Consider the following 24,205-nt stretch of genomic DNA (forward strand, 5'->3'; position numbering starts at 1 on the left):
TATTAAGTGAGAGGTGAAGAGCAAATTACCCCACACTGAAAGAATAGAGCAGAGAGTGACAATAGTTTGGTAGTACAGAACTTAATATTGCTGAAGAGAGACACGTATTGTCAAAACTTCGTGTCTTGCACTCATCAGGACAATTCATAAGAATACCAAATATAAAGGGAACAGCAACTTATACTGCATGAGACAAGAATGCTGATTGATAGGTAAGTGGACTCTGGTAGAGACATTGTCATGGAGAATGGACCAATTAACCAATGACTGTCAAGTATGGCTTACTTATGCATGCTAGAAGCTACGTATATTAATACACAAGGTCCTGTGTCCTTTGCAGACAGAAATAACATGTACACATATTATACCTTTTTCAATTAAACAAAAAACAGGCATTATCTGGTTCATTCCCCAGGGCAATGCCTTAACCAGAATCAACCTGTCTGGTTTGAATTTAAACAAAACTTGGAGGTTAATTGTCAGTCATCGTTGACTGGTGCATTCTCCATGGCAATGCCTCTACCAATCACAGTTCACTTGCCAAACAATTAGCACTCTCTTTTCCTGCAGTGTAAATTGTTGTTCCCTTTACATTTGGTATTCTTGTGAATTATCTTGAGTGCAAGATGAAAAGCGAGGACAACATGTGCCTTTTTTCAGCAATAGTAAGAGAGAATCTATCAATGAATACATTTTTCTTCCAGTCACCCTAATCAGCAAACATTGTAGTCCTAGTTATATTTTGGAAACATTTTATTTACAGTATTTCAGTTTTATTCATGTTTGAGTGAATCTACTGATGTGATCAAATTAAAGAGTTGTCATTCCATCTTTAAGAGCAGATTGCCAGTTCATAAGTAAGGTCCTTCTGGATAGATTGTTAATTCAGTTATAAAGCTAGCATCCAATTTTGAATTTTTATCTCTGGTTCTGCAATGTAGGATTTAAAACAACATTTTATCCAACCAGTAGCAACTAAAGAAAGAAAAGTTGTGAATGTGGAACAGGTGCAAAGACCAACAATGTTCTCATCGGCATTCCAGAACAATTGCCTTTCAAATATTTTCTAAAGAGGGAAGGTGATCAGCCAGATGTCGTGGTACATGTCGGTACCAATGACGTGGGAAGGAAGAGTGAGGAGGTCCTAAAGAGCGAGTACAAAGAGCTTGGAAGGAAGTTAAAAAGCAGGACCCCGAGGGTAGTAATCTCAGGATTGCTACCTGAGCCACATGCCAGTGAGGGCAGGAGTAGGATGCTTGGGCGGATAAACACGTGGCTGAGGAACTGGTGCAGGGGGCAGGGTTTCCAATTCTTGGATCATTGGGACCTCTTCTGGGGCAGGTGGGACCTGTACAAGAGAGACGGGTTACACCTAAACTACAAGGGGACCAATATACTTGAAGGGAGATTTGCTAGTGTTATTGGGGAGCGTTTAAACTAGATTTGCAGGGGGGTGGGAACCAGAGTGCCAGAGCAGATAGTGGAGCAGGGGTAAAAAGACAGGTTAGTTCAAGCAAAATCACAAATGGAAGGGTAGAGTGTGGTGGAAATAATTTTTCGAGGTGTGTCTATTTCAATGCCAGGAGTATTGTGGGGAAGGCAGATGAGCTGAAGGCGTGGATAGACACGTGGAAATATGACATTATAGCCATTAGTGAAACTTGGCTACAGGAGGGGCAGGACTGGCAGCTCAATGTTCCAGGGTTCCAATGTTTCAAGCGGGATAGAGGCAGAGGGATAAAAGGTGGGGGGGTGGCATTGTTGGTCAGGGAAAATGTTACAGCAGTACTCAGGCAGGATAGATTAGGGCGCTTGTCTACAGAGGCCCTATGGGTAGAGCTGAGAAACAGGAAAGGTATGACCACATTAATGGGCTTGTATTATAGACCACCCAATAGTCAGCGAGAATTGGAGGAGCAAATCAGCGGAGAGATAGCTGACAACTGCAAGAAACACAAAGTTGTGATAGTAGGGGATTTTAATTTTCCACATATAGATTGGGACTCGCATACTGTTAAAGGTTTAGACGGGGTAGAGTTTGTAAAATGTGTTCAGGAGAATTTTCTACATCAGTATATAGAGGAGCCAACTGGAGAGGATGCGATATTGGATCTCCTATTGGGAAATGAGTTAGGGCAGGTGATGGATGTGAGTGTGAGGGAACACTTTGGATCCAGTGATCATAATGCCATTAGTTTCAACCTGATCGTGGATAAGGATAGATCTGGTCCTCGGGTTGAAGTTCTGAACTGGAAAAAGGGCAAATTTGATGAAATGAGAAGGGATCAGGGAAGTGTGGATTGGCACAGGCTGTTCTCTGGTAAGGATGTAAATGGAAAGTGGGAGGCCTTCAAAGGAAAAATTTTGAGAGTGCAAATTATGTTCCTGTCAGGATTAAAGGCAAAGTAAATAGGAATAAGGAAACTTGGTTCTCGAGGAAGATTGTAACACTGATTAAGAGGAAGAGAGAGTTGTATGAAATGTACAGGCAGCAAGGAACACATCAGATGCTCGAGGAGTATAAAAAGTGCAAGAAGCTACTTAAGAGGGAAATCAGGAGGGCTAAAAGAAGACATGAGGTTGCTTTGGCAGACAGAGTGAAGGAAAATCCAAAGAGCTTCTATAGGTATGTTAGGAGCAAAAGGATAGTGAGGGATAAAATTGGTCCTCTTGAAGACCAGAGTGGTAGGCTGTGTATGGAACCAAGAGATGGGGGAGATACTAAATGGTTTTTTTGCATCCGTATTTACTGAGGAAACGGGCATGGAGTCTACGGAAATAGGGCAAACTGGTAGGGAGGCCATGGAAGCTTTACAGATTAAAGGGGAGGAGGTGCTCGCTGTCTTGAGGCAAATCAGAGTGGATAAATCCCCAGGACCGGACAGGGTATTCCCACGGACCTTGAGGGAAGCTAGTGTTGAACTTGCAGGGGCCCTGGCAGACATATTTAAAATGTCAGTATTCACGGGGGAGGTGCCGGATGATTGGAGGGTGGCTCATGTTGTTCCGTTGTTCAAAAAAGGTTCCAAAAGAAATCCGGGAAATTATCGGCCAGTAAGTTTGACGTCGGTGGTGGGCAAGTTATTGGAAGGTGTGATAAGGGATAGGATCTACAAATATTTGGATAGACAGGGACTTATTAGGGAGAGTCAACATGGCTTTGTGCGTGGTAGGTCATGTTTGACCAATCTATTAGAGTTTTTCGAGGAGGTTACCAGGAAAGTGGATGAAGGGAAGGCGGTGGATGTTGTCTACCTGGATTTCAGCAAGGCCTTTGACAAGGTCCCTCATGGGAGGTTAGTTAGGAAGGTTCAGTCGCTAGGTATACATGGGGAGGTAGTAAATTGGATAAGACACTGGCTCAATGGAAGAAGCCAGAGAGTGGTTGTGGAGGATTGCTTCTCTGAGTGGAGGCCTGTGACTAGTGGTGTGCCGCAGGGATCGGTGTTGGGTCCATTGTTGTTTGTCATCTATATCAATGATCTGGATGATAATGTGGTAAATTGGATCAGCAAGTTTGCTGATGATACAAAGATTGGAGGTGTAGTGGACAGTGAGGAAGGTTTTCAAAGCTTGCAGAGGGATTTGGACCAACTAAAAAAATGGGCTGAAAAATGGCAAATGGAATTTAACGCAGACAAGTGTGAGATATTGCACATTGGAAGGACAAACCAAAGAAGAACGTACAGGGTAAATGGTAGGACTCTGAAGAGTGCAGTTGAACAGAGGGATCTGGGAATACAGGTACAGAATTCCCTAAAAGTGACGTCACAGGTGGATAGGGTCGTAAAGAGTGCCTTTGGTACATTGACCTTTATAAATCGGAGTATCGAGTATAAAAGTTGGAGTGTTATGGTAAGGTTATATAAGGCATTGGTGAGGCCGAATTTGGAGTATTGTGTACAGTTTTGGTCACCTAGTTACAGGAAGGATGTAAATAAGATTGAAAGGGTGCAGAGAAGGTTCACAAGGATGTTGCCGGGACTTGAGAAGCTGAGTTACTGAGAGAAATTGATTAGGTTGGGACTTTATTCCCTGGAGCGTAGAAGATTGAGGGGAGATTTGATAGAGGTGTATAAGATTTTGATGGGTATAGATAGAGTGAATGCAAGCAGGCTTTTTCCGCTGAGGCTAGGGGAGAAAAAAACCAGAGGGCATGGGTTTAGAGTGAAAGGAGAAAAGTTTAAAGGGAATATTAGGGGGGGCTTCTTCACGCAGAGAGTGGTGGGAGTGTGGAATGAGCTGCTGGATAAAGTGGTAAATGCGGGCTCACTTTTAACATTTAAGAAAAACTTGGACGGGTTCATGGATGAGAGGGGTGTGGAGGGATATGGTCCAAGTGCAGGTCAGTGGGACTAGGCATAAAATGGTTCGGCACAGACAAGAAGGGCCAAAAGGCCTGTTTCTGAGCTGTAATTTTCTATGGTTCTATATGTTTCTAATGTAATGTAATTTCATGTGCCAATCATAAAATCATCATTTTTCCACACTATTTTAGGTAAATTTGCTTACTTCCTAGATGCTTCCAAGTTCTCAAAGGAGTCAAACAACATAATTTATCAAATGCATTCATATTGCTTGCATTAAGAATAGTGCAAAACTAGGCTTTAAAATGCCTAAATGCGCTGTGCAAATCGAAAACTATCAGCTTCACCAAGTGGAAATACATTATTGTCCGCCATGTGGCTTTAATCCAGTTGTATCCATCACAAGGCAAGTAAAATTTTGATAGTAATTTTGAATATAAATCTTTGAGACAATTGGATAAATAAATGTTTCGGAAATTGTGATAAGGGATTACTCGGGCATAAACATGTCACTGAACACAATCTGCAACTTCCTATAGCTCTCTCAATCTAATACAATGTAACAAGAATTCAACTTCTTAACAATACTACTTCATGCATCTTATAATGAAGCTTACAGTTATGGCCCAAATGGAGTGAGCTATCTATCTTACACTAAGATTTCATTTACATTTTAACGGACAGATTTTTGAGTTGTGAAAGCTATATTTTCAGATGTGCACAATTTAGCTTGCGTTATTATGGTTTAATTCAATTTGTTCTCCTCTTGCTAAGGATCTATTCAAGGAAAAATAAGTCACTATCGAGATTTCAATACGTTCAAATATTCCACAGCAAAATAATTGGAGATTTGTCCCTCACCTGGCATTCCGTTCAAAAGCTGAAGAAAACACCTCAATGAAGTTCTCTTTTGCCTCACTTTTAGAAGGTATTGCATTGTCAAACGTAGGATCTACACTGTCAAATGCTCGGCGTTTCAAGGGATCTGACAGTATTTCGTTGGCTGAAATATTAGGAAAATGCTGTTAACAAATGAAATAGTGAACATCTCAACTCATGTAAAGATCAACCAACAGATAAAATTAGCCACAATTAAATCCCCCCCCATCGCTTTTACAGTCAAATTATAATTCAAAATTTTTCATAAATTTGTTTTCTACGTTAAAGCAGGGGTTTAAAAATCTGACCATCAGATAACTTTTTAACAATAACATTAAGGACATTTGCACAAATTGTTTACTTCTGATCCACACATATAATCTTACCTTTTGTAATACATGTAAAATAGTCATTGTCCCCTTCACCTATCTGCTCTCCTGTTGCTTTCCTTTTGTCGGGATGATGTTTCAATACCATTGTTTTATCTGAAAGAGAATACGGTAGCTTAAAATTGATTTACTTTCCTTCCATTTAATCATTTCTGAGCAAAAACTGTTTCAAATATTTAAACATTGCTGAAGACTGCATTTAACGAAGGGTCGGTCAGTGGGGGCTGGGTGTTTGGGTGTCAATCGGGGTATCGAGTGGTTGGGGGTGGAGTCAGCACTATAGATATCCAGGATTAAGAAGTGGTTTTCATTCTAACTTGAGTAACCGTTACTGTAAGACCCCGGGAACCACCTGAAGTTTGCGATTTAAATTGTACTTTCAAGTGGTTCCGATTGCAGGGCAAACACCCAGTGGAGGTTTGAACTTCCAGGGCGATCCTTACCCAGGGACTTCGGGAGGATTCAGAAGTTATGAGCCACTATTCATTTCTTAACTTCCTAAGCTAGCAGCATGGTAGCAGATCTTAACTCCAAAAGCCAACTATTATGAGCATCACTCAAAAATAGCTCCTATATAAATGAACTCCATAAGGAATTGCAAGTACATTTTTAGAGTTTTAAAATAGTGGTGAAGCAGGGACATAACAGATTTGCAAGCATGTGTGTAGAAACTAATATTTGGTTTTATTTGAAATAGTACTTAACTCGCAATTGGTGGTCTTGTTTTGAAAGTCTGGTTAAAGATTGGATTGTCAAATATACTCTTGTCCAACTGCAAGTTACTAGCATCCTATTTCTGCTGCCTTAGATTAGAATTTTTTTTTTTAAGTAGCAATAATGAAAATGTATCAGTTTTCCTTTTGGTGCCGACACTGTTTCGACAGTTTGGACACAGAGGCCTATGAAACTTTGCTAATTTTTAAATGGGAATCCCGAGTACAAAATTTTGAAAACTGCCCATGATTGCTGGTGACATAACTAGGGTCCTAGCTTTAAAGAATCAATGCTGGAAAGTTCCTGAGTTTATGACTATATCTCCAATGCTGATAAGTCTGATCCAAGTTAAAACTCATTTAAGCTATACTGCCAGTGAAGCCACCAAATACAACATTAAAATGTGTATGTTTCTCTACCCCACGAACGATAATTGTTCTTGGTGGGGAAATTATTGTTGCTGGGTCACTTATGTTGCACTGCATTCACCCCAGATGGTCAATCAATACACGATAAATCTGCTTAATTTCTTTGAATTAAAAGGACCATTGCACAATATTATAAAACAAATAACCACAATGATTTTAGAAACATAGAAAAACTACAGCACAAAACAGACCCTTCGGCCCCACGAGTTGTGCCGAACATATCCCTACCTTCTAGGCCTACGTAGAACATAGAAACATAGATATTGACATCTAAAAGTTTTCAAAAGCAAGGTTTGAAATTGTCTTCAGAAAACTTGGCCAAGCACACAACTCAGTGGCCCAGAAATTGCCATCAAGGTAGCTAAAAGTGCTTGCTGTTACTTGCATGCAATATCATAGCAACTTCAGGCAAATACACAATTAAACAGGAAAATTCAAAGATTGCTATCTGCGAAGCACCACCCTGCCATTAGCTTAACAAAAACAGCATCTTGATGTCTATGTCATCATTCAACTGCATTGAACAGCATAACATTCCTGTATTTGCATGGCAGATATTAATTACACTCAACAGAAAGTTAGGGCTTGTCCATTTCAGTCCAAGCACCCTTTAATTATTAACTTCCAATCAACCTCTCGGACGCTGAAAACTGTTACAAGTGTGGAATCTCATTCCTTTCGATTTTGATTATCGGAGTTCTCTTTTTTCTCAATATAATTTTCTTTCACTCTCTTCCCAACTTGGGCATCTCTGTTCAGACCGTGCACTATGAATTTCACAAACCTTCAGTCTGATTAGTTAAGTGGTTAAAGAGATGGTGTTTTTTCCTCATCTAAATCCCAGATGACCTGTAGAAGGCACCAGACCATTTTCATATCACAGGCCCAACTATTTGCCGCGCAAAATATTGGCAATATTAAACAAGCATGGGACAGTCTAACAGCAGGCACTGTTCAATGGCCTGTCTCAGCGATTTCTGGGTTAATATCAAAAATATAAAAATGCATCAATTAGATTGTCACTTCCAAACAATGCTGTTATATCAAAAATTAATGTATAGCTGTTCTCACCTACCCACAAACATCAAAGGGTCGACAAAACACTTTTACACTCACATTCCAACTCTGTATATAGATTAAGGCTGAATAAAGACAAGTTTAAATCCCTTGAACATATAATATTAAGACAGGTGCAAGAATAATAAAGGTGCAAGAAAAACAGACTCAAAAGTGAACGAATCCTTCAGATTGTATCAGAAAAATACTTACGTGCAGCTTTGATTTGCCTCTGTGTTGCTTTGTATCGCAAATGTGCAAGCCCCAGAATTGCATAATGATCTTGATTCTATGAAAGGTACAAAAATCAACTGTCAAATTAACAATGAAATGATACAGACATCTCAGATGAACTATAAACCATTCCACTCAGATCAGGCTGAGTTACTGGTATTTAATAGCTTCCTGTTTACCTGATGATTTACAAGCAAACTTAAGCTTTTAACTACCTTTGGTGCTACACTGAAAGTATTTCTCCAGGATATTCTGCATTCCCACTGCTTGACAGCACAACTTCTATCACCGTAACAGAGGAAATGAAAGCCAAATTGCAACACATTTACTACTTTCACAAAGTCTTATTTATTAAAAAGCTTAATTTGAAGATAATTATCTTTCCTCACTTCCAATTCATCTTAGGATCCAAGGTCAACCAGGATCGCTATTAGACCTTACAGAACTAATGATGCTTAAAATCATGTGCTATTATTAGCCTACTCCAAACAGTGGAAGGGATCAGATTCAGTTAAGCATGGGAAAGCATATTGTAATTGCTTCATAGTACAGAACCTTAGTATTGCTGAAGAAAAGAGACAAGCTGTTGAAGCTTTTCATAGATAGATAGGATAGATAGGAGGTTCTGTGGCAGCAAAAGAGACTCACGGATGGTATGTTGTCTACCTGATGCCAAGGTCCGTGACGTCTCGGACCGTGTTTTCCGGATTCTTAAGGGGGAGGGGAAACAGTCACAAGTCGTGGTACACATTGGTACCAATGACATAGGTAAGAGAATCATAGAAATCATAGAAACCATACAGTGCAGAAGGAGGCCATTCGGCCCATCGAGTCTGCACCGACCACAATCCCACCCAGGCCCTACCCCCATATCCCTACATATTTTACCCACTAATCCCTCTAACCTACACATCTCAGGACACTAAGGGGCAATTTTTAGCATGGCCAATCAACCTAACCCACACATTTTTGGACTGTGGGAGGAAACCGGAGCACCCGGAGGAAACCCACGCAGACACGAGGAGAATGTGCAAACTCCACACAGACAGTGACCCAAGCCGGGAATCGAACCCAGGTCCCTGGAGCTGTGAAGCAGCAGTGCTAACCACTGTGCTACCGTGCCGCCCAAGGGACGGGGATTTAAAACAGGAATTTCGGGAGCTGGGCTGGAAGCTGAGAGCCAAGACAAAACATGTGGTCATCTCTGGTACGTTGCTGGTGCCACGTGATAGCGAGTTGAGGAACAGGGAGAGAGTGCAGTTAAACATGTGGTTGCAGGGATGGTGTAGGAGGGAGGGTTTCAGATACGTGGATAATTGGAACACTTTCTGGGGAAGGTGGGACCTGTACAAACAGGACGGGGTGCACCTGAACCAGAGGGGCACCAATATCCTAGGAGGGAAATTTGATACGGCTCTTCAGGGGGGTTTAAACTAATTTGTCAGGGGAGTGGGAAAAGGAGTTGTAGTCCAGAAGTCAGTGTTGAGGGTGGTGAGGTATTGGGGAAGGTATCAGGGTCATGGGTGGGTACCGGTAGACAGGAAGGTGGGTTGAAGTGTGTCTACTTCAATACAAGGAGCATCCGGAACAAGGTAGATGAACTTGGGGCGTGGATTGGTACTTGGGACTACGATGTTGTGGCCATTACGGAGACGTGGGTAGAACAAGGACAGGAATGGTTGTTGGACGTTCCGGGGTATAGATGTTTCAGTAAGTGTAGGGAAGCTGGTAAAAGAGGTGGAGGAGCAGCATTGTTAATCAAGGATAGTTTAACGGCTGAGGAAAGGCACTTCGAGGGGGATCTGCACACTGAGGTAATATGGGCTGAGGTTAGAAATAGGAAAGGAGCGGTCACGTTGTTAGGAGTTTACTATAGGCCCCCAAATAGTAATAGAGATGTGGAAGAAGAAATTGCTAACCAGATTATGGATATGTGTGGGGGTCACAGGGTAGTTGTCATGGGGGACTTTAACTTTCCAAATATTGATTGGAACCTTTGTAGGTCAAATAGTTCGGATGGGGCAGTTTTTGTGCAGTGTGTGCAGGAGGGTTACCTGACACAATATGTGGATAGGCTGACAAGAGGTGAGGCCACATTGGATTTGGTACTGGGAAATGAACCGGGCCAAGTGTTAGATTTGGTTGTGGGAGAGCACTTTGGAGATAGTGACCACAATTCGGTGTCTTTTGTTATTGTAATGGAGAGGGATAGGGCCGTATGGCAGGGCAAGGTTTACAATTGGGGGAAAGGTAATTATGATGCGATTAGGCAAGAATTAGGGGGCATAAGTTGGGAACAGAAACTGTCAGGGAAAGGCACTAATGAAAAGTGGAACTTTTTCAAGGAACAAATACTGGGTGTCCTTGATAGGTATGTCCCTGTCAGGCAGGGAGGAAATGGCCGAGTGAGGGAACCATGGTTAACGAAAGAGGTGGAATGTCTTGTGAAAAGGAAGAGGGAAGCTTATGTAGGGATGAGGAAACAAGGTTCGGATAGCTCGATTGAGGGTTACAAGTTAGCAAGGACCGAGCTGAAAAAGGGGCTTAGGAGAGCTAGGAGGGGACATGAGAAGTCCTTGGTGGGTCGGATCAAGGAAAACCCCAAGGCTTTTTACTCTTATGAGAGGAATAAAAGAATGACCAGGGTGAGGTTAGGACCGGTCAAGGACAGTAGTGGGAACTTGTGTATGGAGTCAGTAGAGATAGGCGAGGTGATGAATGAATACTTTTCTTCAGTGTTCACCAAGGAGAGGGGCCATGTTTTTCAGGAAGAGAAGATGTTACAGGCTAATAGGCTGGAGGAAATAGATGTTCGGAGGGAGGATGTACTGGCAGTTTTGAATAAACTGAAGGTCGATAAGTCCCCTGGGCCTGATGAAATATATCCTAGGATTCTTTGGGAGGCAAGGGATGAGATTGCAGAGCCTTTGGCTTTGATCTTTGGGTCCTCACTGTCCAAGGGGATGGTGCCGGAGGACTGGAGAATGGCGAATGTTGTTCCTCTGTTTAAGAAAGGGAATAGAAATGACCCTGGTAATTATAGACCGGTTAGTCTTACTTCGGTGGTTGGTAAATTGATGGAAAAGGTCCTTAGAGATGGGATTTACGACCATTTAGAAAGATGTGGATTAATCCGGGATAGTCAGCATGGATTCGTGAAGGGCAAGTCGTGCCTCACAAATTTGATAGAATTTTTTGTGGAGGTAACTAAGTGTGTTGATGAAGGTAGTGCAGTTGATTTCATATAAATGGATTTTAGTAAGGCCTTTGATAAGGTCCCCCATGGTCGGCTTATGATGAAAGTGAGGAGGTGTGGGATAGAGGGAAAGTTGGCCGATTGGATAGGTCACTGGCTGTCTGATCGAGACAGAGGGTGGTGGTGGATGGAAAATTTTCAGATTGGAGGCAGGTTGCTAGCGGAGTGCCACAGGGATCAGCGCTTGGTCCTCTGCTCTTTGTGATTTTTATTAATGACTTAGAGGGGGGGGGCTGAAGGGTGGATCAGTAAATTTGCTGATGACACCAAGATTGGTGGAGTAGTGGATGAGGTGGAGGGCTGTTGTAGGCTCCAAAGAGACATAGATAGGATGCAAAGCTGGGCTGAAAAATGGCAAATGGAGTTTAACCCTGATAAATGTGAGGTGATTCATTTTGGTAGGACTAATTTAAATGTGGATTACAGGGTCAAAGGTCGGGTTCTGAAGACTGTGGAGGAACAGAGAGATCTTGAGGTCCATATCCACAGGTCTCTAAAGGTTGCCACTCAAGTGGATAGAGCTGTGAAGAAGGCATATAGTGTGTTAGCTTTTATTAACAGGGAGTTGGAGTTTAAGAGCCGTGGGGTTATGCTGCAACTGTACAGGACCTTGGTGAGACCACATTTGGAATATTGTGTGCAGTTCTGGTCACCTCACTATAATGAAGGATGTGGAAGCGCTGGAAAGAGTGCAGAGGAGATTTACCAGGATGCTGCCTGGTTTGGAGGGTAGGTCTTATGAGGAAAGGTTGAGGGAGCTAGGGCTGTTCTCTCTGGAGCGGAGGAGGCTGAGGGGAGACTTAATAGAGGTTTATAAAATGATGAAGGGGATAGATAGAGTGAACGTTCAAAGATTATTTCCTTGGGTGGATGGAGCTATTACAAGGGGGCATAACTATAGGGTTCATGGTGGGAGATATAGGAAGGATATCAGAGGTAGGTTCTTTACGCAGAGAGTGGTTGGGGTGTGGAATGGACTGCCTGCAGTGATAGTGGAGTCAGACACTTTAGGAACATTTAAGCGGTTATTGGATAGGCACATGGAGCACACCAGGATGATAGGGAGTGGGATAGCTTGATCTTGGTTTCAGATAAAGCTCGGCACAACATCGTGGGCCGAAGGGCCTGTTCTGTGCTGTACTGTTCTATGTTCTATCTTGCACTCATCAGGACAGATGCAAGAATGCCAAATTGATTAGTTCACAACTCAATTGATCAAGGCATTGCCTTGAAGAACGCACCAGGGAACTCTGACCCCCTCCCGTTTAATTCAAAAATCATGCAATGCCTGGACATGTGTAATTCTTACCTCGCTCAGCAAGGATTGCCCAAGCGTGAAATCACACCTAACATTAGACATTATGTTCTGAGTTTTGCAAGCAGGGTTTGGTTAAGTATAGAATCCCTTCAGTGCAGGAGGCCGCCATTTGGCCTATCGAGCCTGCATTGACTCTCCGAGAGCATCCCACGCAGGCTCTATCCCCGTAACCCCATGTATTAACCCTGCAAATCCCCCTAACCTATATATTTTGGACAATTTAGCATGGCCAATCCACCTAACCTGCACATCTTTGGACTGTGGAAGGAAACCAGAGCACCCAGAGGAAACCCACATGGACACGGGGAGAATGTGCAAACTCCACACAGACAGTCATCTAAGGCTGGAACTGAACCCGGGTCCCTGGCATTGTGAGGCAGCAATGCTAACTACTGTGCCACCGCTGCACCCTGGTCAGTAAGCTGCCTACTGCAAACAGCCAAAGGGACGTGATGTTTGATATGATCCTCCGGGTATTGGGACATATGCCCACATACCTGGTATTGTAATTCATATGCTACATTACTTATTTGTATGATAGTCAAATCATCTTGGTTTGATAGCAGCATCCAGTTAGTGGAAAATACTACTTGCAAATTTTTAAGATAAATTCCCCTGAAGGGCAAGGCGAGGAAGATTTATGCCCTTTTCAGGTCTGAAAGTCTTAAGCACATTTGAGAGTATGCACAATACACAGTGAGCAATGATCTGTTCAGGGAAGCCATTATTGCAAAGGATAGCTTTGGTGCACACTATTTCAGCATCACGCTTGCATGGTGAGTAAATGGCTCGGGTCCTATTTAGGTGATTGTCAATAAGGCCAATCTTATAGCACCTGGAGCTGTAGGAATCCCAATGTGTATATTGACCAGTGAAGGTAGGCTTGTGGTAGATTTTTGAGAAATCTTTAATAGATTTCTCAACTAGCACATTGAGGAAAGGGAGCACATTTAATCTCTCCATTTCAGAGGTGAATTTGGGTGCAGATTGTAGCATTATAGGTGTACCAGGAAATTCTTACATGGAGTTGCAGATCCAAATACAGCAAACATATTAGCTATGCGTCAGAATTATGCAAGGGATAGGTGGTCAGGGGTCATTCCAATGAAAATGTGTTTCTCATGGAAATCGACAAGAGAGTTAGTGAGAGCTGGCTCCACAGGGATCCCATGGCAATGCCATCTCTTTGGGCATACATCATGTCATTAAAGCCGAATTCAACTGTGCAAGTTGCTTACTTCATAAGTTCAATGAATAGATTCAGAAAGTGGTAGCACCTCTAGCTGCCATGATATAGTGACGCAGCACATTCAGCGATTAGACTCGCAGGTATGTGAAGAACTCACTCAGAACTGGTTGTAGCAACCTGAACTAGTCATAGATAAGGTGTATTGGGACATCACCCATGTCTTGGCAGCCCATAAATACATGGAGGCAGTGAAGGTGATACATAGATGATATGTTTGCTATATTTAAATCTGCAGCGGCACACAAGAATTTCCTTATACACCTTAAATGTTTTCCATTCTGTAGCTCAAATTCACCTTTGAAATGGAGCAGTCAAATGAGCTCTCTTTCCCGGATGTGCTAGTTGAGAAATCTAATCGATACTATGTACCACAAGCCTAATTTCACGGGTCAATTGACATGTTAGATTCCTACAGCTGCACAGGCTAGAAGATTGGCCTTATTAGCAATCTCACAACTAGAGTCCAACGCCATTTGTGCACATCAAAGCTTTCCTGTGGGATAATGGCTACCTAGAATAGATCATTGCTATATATTAAGCATTCTCTCAAATGGACCCCAAGATCCACTCTCTACCCGAGTATACGCCCAGGAGGCAAAGTAAGTGTCCTGCCAGCCTCAGTCATTTCTCTGTCACAATGCCCAACAGGTACCTCTGACCAGTTTTCTGTAGCACTTCTTCGTTGATAATATTGCCTCTCCATGTGATGCCCAGGATCTTACATAGGCAGCGCTGGTAAAGAAATTCAGCTTACGTGACACCTTTGCGTTTTCTGCCATGTTTCGCAGGCATAGATTGTAGTTGGCACTTCTATGGACATGGAGAGTCGCAGCTTCACGGCCATGTTGATGGTGTTGGACACCAGACCGTGTGCAGCCGATGGAAGACAGATGCTGCTTTGCTAATTCTTGTGTGGACGTCGATCTCTACATTATTCTGCCTGAAGATATTGCGTCCTTGGTAGGGGAATACGTCAACGTTCTTGACGTTCTGTTGTCCAAATGATACTGCGAGGGCCTTGTTGCCATTCAGTCATCATTATCTTGGTTTTCTCAAAGCTGACGCTTTGACCAACCTTGGTGCCACTAATCTCAAGGCAGGTGATCACGTCTTGGGCGCATGCAATTCTTTGGCCAGCAAGGCAAAGTCATCTGCGAAATTCCAAGGACATCAACCGGCGATGTTGCCACAGGATGCCAAAGTCTGCATCCACCATCACCTTCCTCATGGCGAAATCAATAACCAAGAGGAAAAGAAATGGAGAGGGCGGCACGGTAGCACAGTGGTTAGCACTGCTGCTTCACAGCTCCAGGGGCCTGGGTTCGATTCCCGGCTCGGGTCACTGTCTGTGTGGAGTTTGCACATTCTCCTCGTGTCTGCGTGGGTTTCCTCCGGGTGCCCCGGTTTCCTCCCACAGTCCAAAAATGTGCAGGTTAGGTTGATTGGCCATGATAAAACTGCCTCTTAGTTTCCTGAGATGCGTAGGTTAGAGGGATTAGTGGATAAAATATATAGGGATATGGGGGTAGGGCGTGGGTGGGATTGTGGTTGGTGCAGACTCGATGGGCCGAATGGCCTCTTTCTGCACTGTAGGGTTCTATGATGATTCTAAGTATGCAGCCTTGCTGTACTCTTGTAATGATGTTGAAGAAGCCTGTGATGCCCATGCTGGTCTTACCGTAGCCTCTGGAGTCACAGGATAAGGCTTTGTCGACGTTAACACATCGCTCCAGTAATGTATTTATAAAAACCCAGCTTGAAAGGTTTAAATAAACCGTGCATTTTCTTTGCTATAGAGACTCCTGTTGCTTGCCAGTGTGCTCCACACAGGTGCATGCTATGCATCATGGAATGATTCCACTGAAAATGGGAGTCCCAATTTTAAGTATGAGAACTGATCCAGAGAAACCATACTACAAAGTGGGGATATAGGGAAGGATGAGACTGGGAATATCATGCTAGGGAAAAGGAATGCAATGCACTATATCGAGATTGAGATATTCATTCATGGCAAAAATAATAATTAAAAGTAAATGGCATGTTAATAAGGCGGTTCAGAAAATTATATAGATATAATAATTGATCAAACAGCCAATGTATTATCTTTACCAAGGCTATTGGTTATAAAAGCTAATAGGAGCAGGATTGGGCCATTGAGCCCTTTCAGCCTGTCCTATAATTCAATGAGATCACGGCTGATCTAGATTCAAACTCCATCCATCGCCATTTCCCTCAATACCCTTGGCTAGGAAAAATCTATTGATCTCACATTTTAAATCATCAAGCTTTTTGCACCTCCAGCTCTTTGTGGGAGTACCACACTTGTACTATTCTTTGCTTTAAGAACTGGTTCCCAACTTCTCTCATGAATGGTCTTGCTCTAATTTTAAGGTTATGTCCCTTTGTCCTAGACACCCCCAATAGTGGATAAAGTTTCTCTATCGACCCCCATCAGCTCCTTTCAAAAATCCTAAAAACTTTAATCAAACTATCTTTTAACCACCCATATTCCAGGGAATACAAGCCTAGTTTATGCAATTCCTCCTCATAACTTAATCCTCAAAGCCCCTGGTAACATTGCGGTCAGTCTGAGCCACAGTCTTTAGAAGTAGTTTATTTCTCCAGTTGCCTCCTGACCTGTTGACTGTTTCCAGATTTATTATTCATTTCTTATTATAGTGCCCAGTTATGGTCACCAAACTGTCAAAAGCTGAGGCAGCAAAGATTCACTGGAAAGAAATGTATTTTCAGGGGAGAGGTAGGAAGTACAGCCTGAGATTTTAAAGAAATGAAACCCATTATAAGGTAAAATAATCAAAATTGGTCAAAAAATTCAAAACAATGTGAAAGGAATAGAAAAGCAAAATGCTCACACTCCTGCATTGAAAGTTATGTAACTCGACAATGGTTTTGTGTGTGTGTGTGTGTGTGTGTGTGTGTGTGTGCGTGCGTGGAGGGGGCGGGGGCATGCACGCATGTGCAGAGGAGGCGATTTTAAATACTGTCCATACAACAATGTTTAACAAATGAATACAAACCTTCCAATCCTTTGGGTCAAGTGTTTTCAGCAATGGATATTCCTCCAATTGTAATTCTTCATCTTCCGACTCAGAAGATGATTCTTTCTCATCTTCCAGCTCATGAAAGGAGGCTGACACATTCCTCGCCCGGCGCTTCACAAGAGCTTCAAACCATCTTCCCACTGGTTCCACCGGACAAAGCACAGAAGCTGCAAATAAAGAAAAGAAATTGCTTGAAAGGCCTTGCTGCATGTAACTATTCTTATTCTACCAATCTCAAATAAAAACTTTAACTTTTTAAGGGTTTAGTCAGGGTTATTGGGGTAGTCGGGGTTCAGTCAGGGTTATTGGGGATAGTCAGGGTTTAGTCAGGGTTCTTGGGGGTAGTCAGGGTTATTGGGGGGTAGTAGGGTTGGATGATTGGTGAGTTGGTTGTGTAGTTACCCAGGTGTTAGACTAGGCTTTTATCTGTCTAATATTTCTTGGTAACAACCCAGCTAAGTACCATGGAAGTGTCCAAAGTCTCTGATTCTAGCTCAGAGTTGGAGACGTTTGCTCAGAGGCTCGGGGAAAAAGCCCATCAGAGGTATAAACTTCCCGGGCAATTCCCATGTATGTCTGCGATCTGGACATCCACAGGGTCTTGATGTGCATCTTCAGTCATACGTCCAGTCTCCGACAATCTTGAGACTAGAAGATGTGGACCATGTTGTCCAATGTACCCCATTCTTCCAAAAGCTTTACCAATAACCCCTCTCTTAGACTTGGCATCAAAATCCATGCAAGGGTGTGCAGATACCGTACTTACCCACTAGTTACCCATTAAAAAAGGAAAGGTTAGGGCTGGTGCATTCAGGAACAAGTGAATTTTTGATTTTATAATAAGTCTTAATTACTTTCAGGTGACCTCTCTAGCAGTGAAGACTAACTTTTACAAGTGTGGAGTCTCATTCTTTCAAATTGCAATTATTGGAGAGCTTTTAAAAATATATTATTTTTAACGTTTTCTTTTTGTCCTGATATCTCTCAACCCCATCTTTCGTTTACTCTATTTATTTTGCTTTCTGTATGATGTTGCAATGAATTAAATATTCCAATTTATACTTACTGGTTTAGACTATGCATGCCTCAGTGAGGATTCTTCAATCTGATGTTGTTGCTTGCCCTGCTCACAGACGCCACAGGTCCCCTGTAAAGGGCGCCAAACTGGATCAGACGCCTGATGACAGCAAGTTGCCACTCAAAAGCCCGTGAAGAGTGTGTGGGCAGCTATCAGTCTAGTGAACAGCAAGTGCCATTCTTTCGCAGCTGAACGCAAAATCCAAGACAATGTCTACCCCCAAGAAAAAGTACATTACCGTAACATCCCTTCACCAGATACTTTCATAATTAAAACTGGGAATGCATACCCAAGTCAGAGTACACTATTGTAACATCTCAGCCATTCCTGTAACTGGTACAGGAGTTAAGGCTGCTCTACAACTTTATGCCACTTCATTTCTCCTTGCGAGGGTTGGGCTGGATTCTCTGTTGTTGTTGAAAGTCATTTTTTTTTTACAGAATACTGAAACCTAGCTCACTGAAAGATGCATTTTCAGAATAAGTCTTTGTAGTCCACAACAAAAGTCATTAGGCTTCCTTCAATTTCAAAAACAAAACACATCAGTACACTACATTTAAGTCTGCTTGGGGAATGGAATCATTTTTAATATTTCATCAGAAATCACTCGAGAGCTCATTGACCAAATTTCAGTTCCATCATCCCAAACACCAGAATGTCTAAATTTTGCGTAATAACCATGTGATTTTCTGAAATAGATTGTCAATGAAGTTAACCAGTAATAAACCCAACAACACCTGTCCCATAACATTCAGTGGTAATAACTACAATGTTGAAAAACGGGTACCTTCAATCAGGTTCTCAGCACTTGAGCAATAAATGGATTGACTTAGTCGGACATATTTTGTCCCTGTTAGCAATATGATGGCGCTCCTATGAACCATGGTTTATTCAAATGGGGAGATACTCATTTATTGGTTTTTTAAAAAAAACAGAATTAAGTTTGCAGTTCCTGTTTGAGAGATTTTCTGAGGTCACTGTTTTAGATGTCAACCTTGGCTAGGTAGTAGGACATTTGCCACTGAGTTAGAAGGCTGTGAGTTCAAGACGCATTTGAGTACATAATCTCAGCTGACACTTCAATGTACTACATAGGGAGTACTGCACTGTCAGAGGTTAATCATACCAATGTCTGCCCTTTCAGACCAGTGTAAAAAGATCCCGTTGTGTTATTCAAAGAACAGGAAAGCTTTCCTGGTGTTCTTACTAGAAGTTATCTCTTAACCAACGCCACTGAAGCAATTAGATTGGACATTCTCATTGCTGTTAGTAGGATCTTGCTGTGTTTCCTGACATTACAGCAATACATATGCTTCTAAAGTTATTGGCTATGAAACACTATATATCCTGAACTACTGCTACATAAATGCAAGTTATTTATTTATTCGCTTCTTTGCAGCTCAGTGGCTTGATGTTGAATCTTTGCACTTCACAGATATGGTAGGCTCAGCATTGTTTAATAACCTGCTGAAAGCTACAGGAGCAGCTAGATTTCCGCAACAGGAAAGGGCAAACATGGTTCAGATTCTGGGGCGGCAATGGCAGCAAAACTGTCAGCATTCACCATATTGCTCTTTGGAAATTGACAGCAATTTCTGGAGTTTACGCACACACTGTTAAACACAGAAATCCAGAAGCTGCTGCCAGTATTTCCATGCTTCTCCGAACAGTGTACTGGTGAAACCATTGCCTGTAATCATTTGGAAATTACTGAACTAATGAGAACCTGCCCATTTTCACCATTAATCTCATTGTAAAAATCCTTTAAAAAAAATTACATCTTGTTGAACAGGTTGTAACTGTGTTTTTAATGATATACTAAATTCATAATTACTTATGAACAGCCTCAATGGATGTGAAAACCTATCTGTGGAATGTCAAATCTCTCCATCATGATAAAAAATTCAACACATTAAAATCATTGTTTTTAAAGTTTAATATTTTGGTTTCTACTTTAATCTCACATTCACGTCGCAATCTTTATTTTTCTCTAAAATGATATTTAAAAATTGAAAGATAATCAGTGGTTTTTTTTAAGCTTCCTTGTTTGCTGTCTATGAGAATACTCCCCCATGAGTGGTTGTTTACCCTGATGACTGAGATTTCCTTAACTTGGTGCCAGATTCAAACTAACAGTGTGAAAGGGGAAAAGCCACACGACAAAGATTGCCTGATTTTAGCATGCAGCTTTTTGAGGTCAGCAACAAGCACCAACACATTGCCGCTGACCACAAAATCCAGGCCATTCCATGTCCATGCGAGTGGACCGCTATATCAAGCTCTTCTTCACATTGGTGATAAATATTAATCCAAGTACTATGAAACAAAGCTTGAAATTTTGTATACTTTAGAAAGAAACCCAGGAATGAAGTTTATTGAAGGAGAATAATTCAAATATTACCAGTATTTAAAATATAACCTACAAAATATAACTCGCATTTTTAGTAAAAGTTATTAAAACTCTTGGCAGGAATATGATTGTAGGAAGCAATTGTCATATTCCAATGGTAGCCTTATTGGAAAAGTATTTTATGAACCTCTTAAATAGATGCAGTGTGCCTTTCAGCTTGTGCAGACTATTTTTAATATATTCCTATTAGGTATGCTATTCACTACACAGCTCAGCAAGGGAACCAAAAAAGTGTGGTTAATTAGGTCACTGCATTTTAATTAGCTCAGTCCCTGTTTACTGATCCCTCCAGTCTTTTATATTCTCAATGGTAATTCATAGGGTAGGATCAGTAATAATTATTGTCTAGTCAGATTGTTATTGTTAAGGTTAAATGTGCAGCATATCTTGCTCAGTTTTTAATGAAAAAAACACTGCAAATCTTTGTATTTTTTTCATCATGAACACTCTCAATTAACCTACCATTGAAAGTGTAAAGCAATCTATAAAATTATTCAAAGAAATAAGCTGCAAAGATCAACAGATAATTGGGTAAATTTAGTTAATCTGAATTAATTTGTAAGCCTCTGCTTCTACCCCCATCAACTCCTCTTCTGCATTACTGCAAACCTTCAGATCTGTCACCCCCATCACTCTGTGCTTCCTTCCCCCATCACCCTTACCACACTTTCCCATTTCACCTCCTACATTTTTCATCTGTTTTTGCCAAATTAGCATTTACAAAGAGCGCAGATTAATAGACACGGACACTACCAAAATCAAGTTTGGAGGTGATCAAAGTATAGATGGTTTTAAGGGCAGAGACCGAACTTGAAGATGAAGTGAATAATATTGTAAGTGTAGTAGCAAGCGGTGGTGGTAGTGTTAAGCTTGTTGGTTTTGAAGTTCAGCTCTGCAGGATTCCAAGGTTTCACAAAGTCTGTTTGAACCTGAGTAAGCAGCAGAGTTGAGGTGAAGTCTGCAGCAAACTTTACAACAAGACATTGGCTTTGGTCTTTCCAATTCAGTTAGTAGCTCCACCCACAAGTCTTTTTTCATCCATTACAATTATTGGTCCAACTTTTCTGACCACAAAGGGAACACTTATATTGGCTCCCTTTCTAAAGCTTTTTCAAAGAAACTGAGTACTGATAGGTTTTGGTCATGAAAGAACTATTTCCCTCCATCTCAAATCAGTATTGCCACAAAAGAACAGTTTCCCATCATATCAAATTAGCATAAAACTCATGTCAGGTCAAGAATTCAATAGTTGTCCCATATATTAACTCTTCTAGTTCTCCCGTTGCAATTTTGGAAAGAATGCAAAGAAATACTGGCCGTCTGGCGATCTTTCTCCTATCTACAGCCTCCAACATATCATCACAACGATTCTCTTTTTCTACTTTATCAACACTACTGTGGTCAGCAATGCACTGAACATGGTCTCGTCCACTGAAGTGCCAAATATGGTACCTCACATGCTTCTCTGTCTCCTCAGTATTGAAACCTAGACTGATTGTACAGCCTCCCACATTAAATCGTTCTTTTCCAAAGATTCTGGAGCTTTTCCCTTTCTTTCCTCCCACAATCTCTAGGTTTTATATTCAAGCATGGCATCGCCTAATCTATTTCCTCCTCTTTCTTACACTTTCCAACTATGATGATTTCCTCCACTAGGGGCCTTGGAACTTTGTGATTTTCTCAATTTAAAACTATAAGTTCCCACTATTCCATATTGATTAAAATAATGATAGTCGCATAGAACAACTGAAATGTCACAAAAATGGATTTAGTAAAGTGGATATGCTCAACTTAATAACTTACATCTATTAAATTTGCTCCTAAAGTTCTTGTAACATTTGAAAAACAGGTTTAGTTGTAATAATTTGAAAACATCAATATTTTGCTTCATTTAACTATCCCTTGCTACTGGAAAATTTAACAAAAGCATGAAGCGCCTTCAAATTTTATTTATTAGTCACAAGTAAGGCTTACATTAACACTGCAATTAAGTTACTGTGAAATTCAATGGGCACTATGTATTACAGATCACCACCGGCGTCTTTGGAGTTATCACTTCCATCCTCACCAAGATCAACAAATATTCTAAATGTCGCGAACTCCAACACAGTCTTGGAAAAGCTTTCTGAAAGTGGAGGAACTTAACACCGCTTTACAACTTGGTAATTCAATCACTTGGTCGAATGTGGACAAAGCCTCTGTGAATCAGGCCAGTTTCAAGCTGTGTTCAAGGACAGGAGAGTGCACACTGCCAGCCTGACTCTTGCTTTTACTTTGATCTTTTGGTCCCGGGGCCCAGGATGGACAGAGGCGCCTCTCTCTCTCCCTCCCCCCGCACTCGCACCCCGCCCGCACTCGCACCCCGCCCGCCCCTCGCCACAAACTCTTACCTGGCAGGCTTTTAAAGACGGCGGTGGAAAGGCCCTCCTGCGCCTCGCACAGCATCATTAAGCCACTCGCTGCCCGGTCACACAAGCTCCGTCCACGGGACCATGAAACAGGCTGCGAGCCTCCTTCCCCCCGCTCCGGCTCCGCTCTGAAGCAGACAGCCGCCGGCTCCGCATGGACGCAACAACCGGCCGGCTAGTGCCCTCACACTAACACTTCCGGGTCACCTCCGTGTACAACACACTAAACCAGTCCGGCCGACTGCGCAGCTCTTCAAAGAAACGTTCCGGAGAACAATCCGACTCCTGGAGGCGGCAAGGATTGTAAGGAGTCTCACAACACCAGGTTAAAGTCCAACAGGTTTATTTGGTAGCAAAAGCCACTAGCTTTCGGAGCGCTGCTCCTTCGTCAGGTAGACTGGGAAATCTGCTCACAAACAGGGCATTCGGCCTCTGATATTCGGGTAAGCGTTCTCCAAGGCAGCCTTCACGACACACGACAGTACAGAGTTGCTGAGCAGAAACTGATAGCCAGGTTCCGCACACATGAGGACGGCCTCAACCGGGATATTGGGTTCATGTCACACTATCTGTAACCCCCATGACTTGCCTGGGCTTGCAAAATCTCACTAACTGTCCTGTCTGGAGACAATACACATCTCTTTAGCCTGTCTTGATGCTCTCTCCACTCACATTGTTTGTATCTTAAAGACTTGATTAGCTGTAAGTATTCACATTCCAACCATTATTCTGTAAATTGAGTTTGTGTCTTTATATGCTCTGTTTGTGAACAGAATTCCCACTCACCTGAAGAAGGGGCTTAAGGCTCCGAAAGCTTGTGGCTTTTGCTACCAAATAAACCTGTTGGACTTTAACCCGGTGTTGTTAAACTTCTTACAGTCATGATGTGGAGATGCCGGCGTTGGACTGGGGTGAACACAGTAAGAGTTTTAACAACACCAGGTTAAAGTCCAACAGGTTTATTTGGTAGCAAATACCATTCGCTTTCAGAGCGCTGCTCCTTCGTCAGATGGAATGGAAACTTCTTACAAACAGGGCATACAGAGACACAAATTCAATTTACAGAATAATGATTGGAATGCGAGTCTTTGCAGCTAATCAAGTCTCCAAGATACAGACAATGTGAGTGGAGAGAACAGGTTAAAGAGATGTGTATTGTCTCCAGACAGGACAGCTAGTGAGATTTTGCAAGTCCAGGCAAGTTGTGGGGGTTACAGATTCCGGTTGAGGCCGTCCTCATGTGTGCGGAACTTGGCTATCAGTTTCTGCTCAGCGACTCTGCGTTGTGTATCGTGAAGGCCGCCTTGGAGAACGCTACAAGGATTGACAGAATTGCAATAACTCTTACAAATGCAGCCATAACAATAACTTGCATATATATACGTAGAATAACCACCTTCAGGCACTTCATGGATAC

At 42.1% G+C, this 24,205-nt stretch overlaps 1 protein-coding gene across 2 annotated transcripts in view; it reads right to left on the minus strand.

Moving 5' to 3' along the window:
* The window catches only part of dnajc2 (DnaJ (Hsp40) homolog, subfamily C, member 2), a 46,583-nt gene extending 23,552 nt beyond the window's left edge, over nt 1-23,031 (minus strand). The window contains exons 1-6 of one of the 2 annotated variants that reach the window (XM_078235633.1): nt 22,771-23,031; nt 17,959-18,039; nt 16,869-17,059; nt 7,987-8,062; nt 5,573-5,671; nt 5,169-5,310 (exon numbers count right to left, since the gene is read on the minus strand). In XM_078235633.1, coding sequence (XP_078091759.1) covers nt 5,169-5,310; nt 5,573-5,663 — 233 coding nt within the window. In that variant the 5' untranslated portion in view covers nt 5,664-5,671; nt 7,987-8,062; nt 16,869-17,059; nt 17,959-18,039; nt 22,771-23,031. The remainder of the gene's footprint in view (nt 1-5,168; nt 5,311-5,572; nt 5,672-7,986; nt 8,063-16,868; nt 17,060-17,958; nt 18,040-22,770) is intronic. The other variant, XM_078235632.1, reaches the window with a different exon arrangement.
* Nucleotides 23,032-24,205: the final 1,174 nt, after the last annotated feature.

This window comes from Mustelus asterias, chromosome 19 (genome assembly GCF_964213995.1).
Source record: "Mustelus asterias chromosome 19, sMusAst1.hap1.1, whole genome shotgun sequence".
Taxonomy (NCBI): Eukaryota; Metazoa; Chordata; class Chondrichthyes; order Carcharhiniformes; family Triakidae; genus Mustelus; species Mustelus asterias.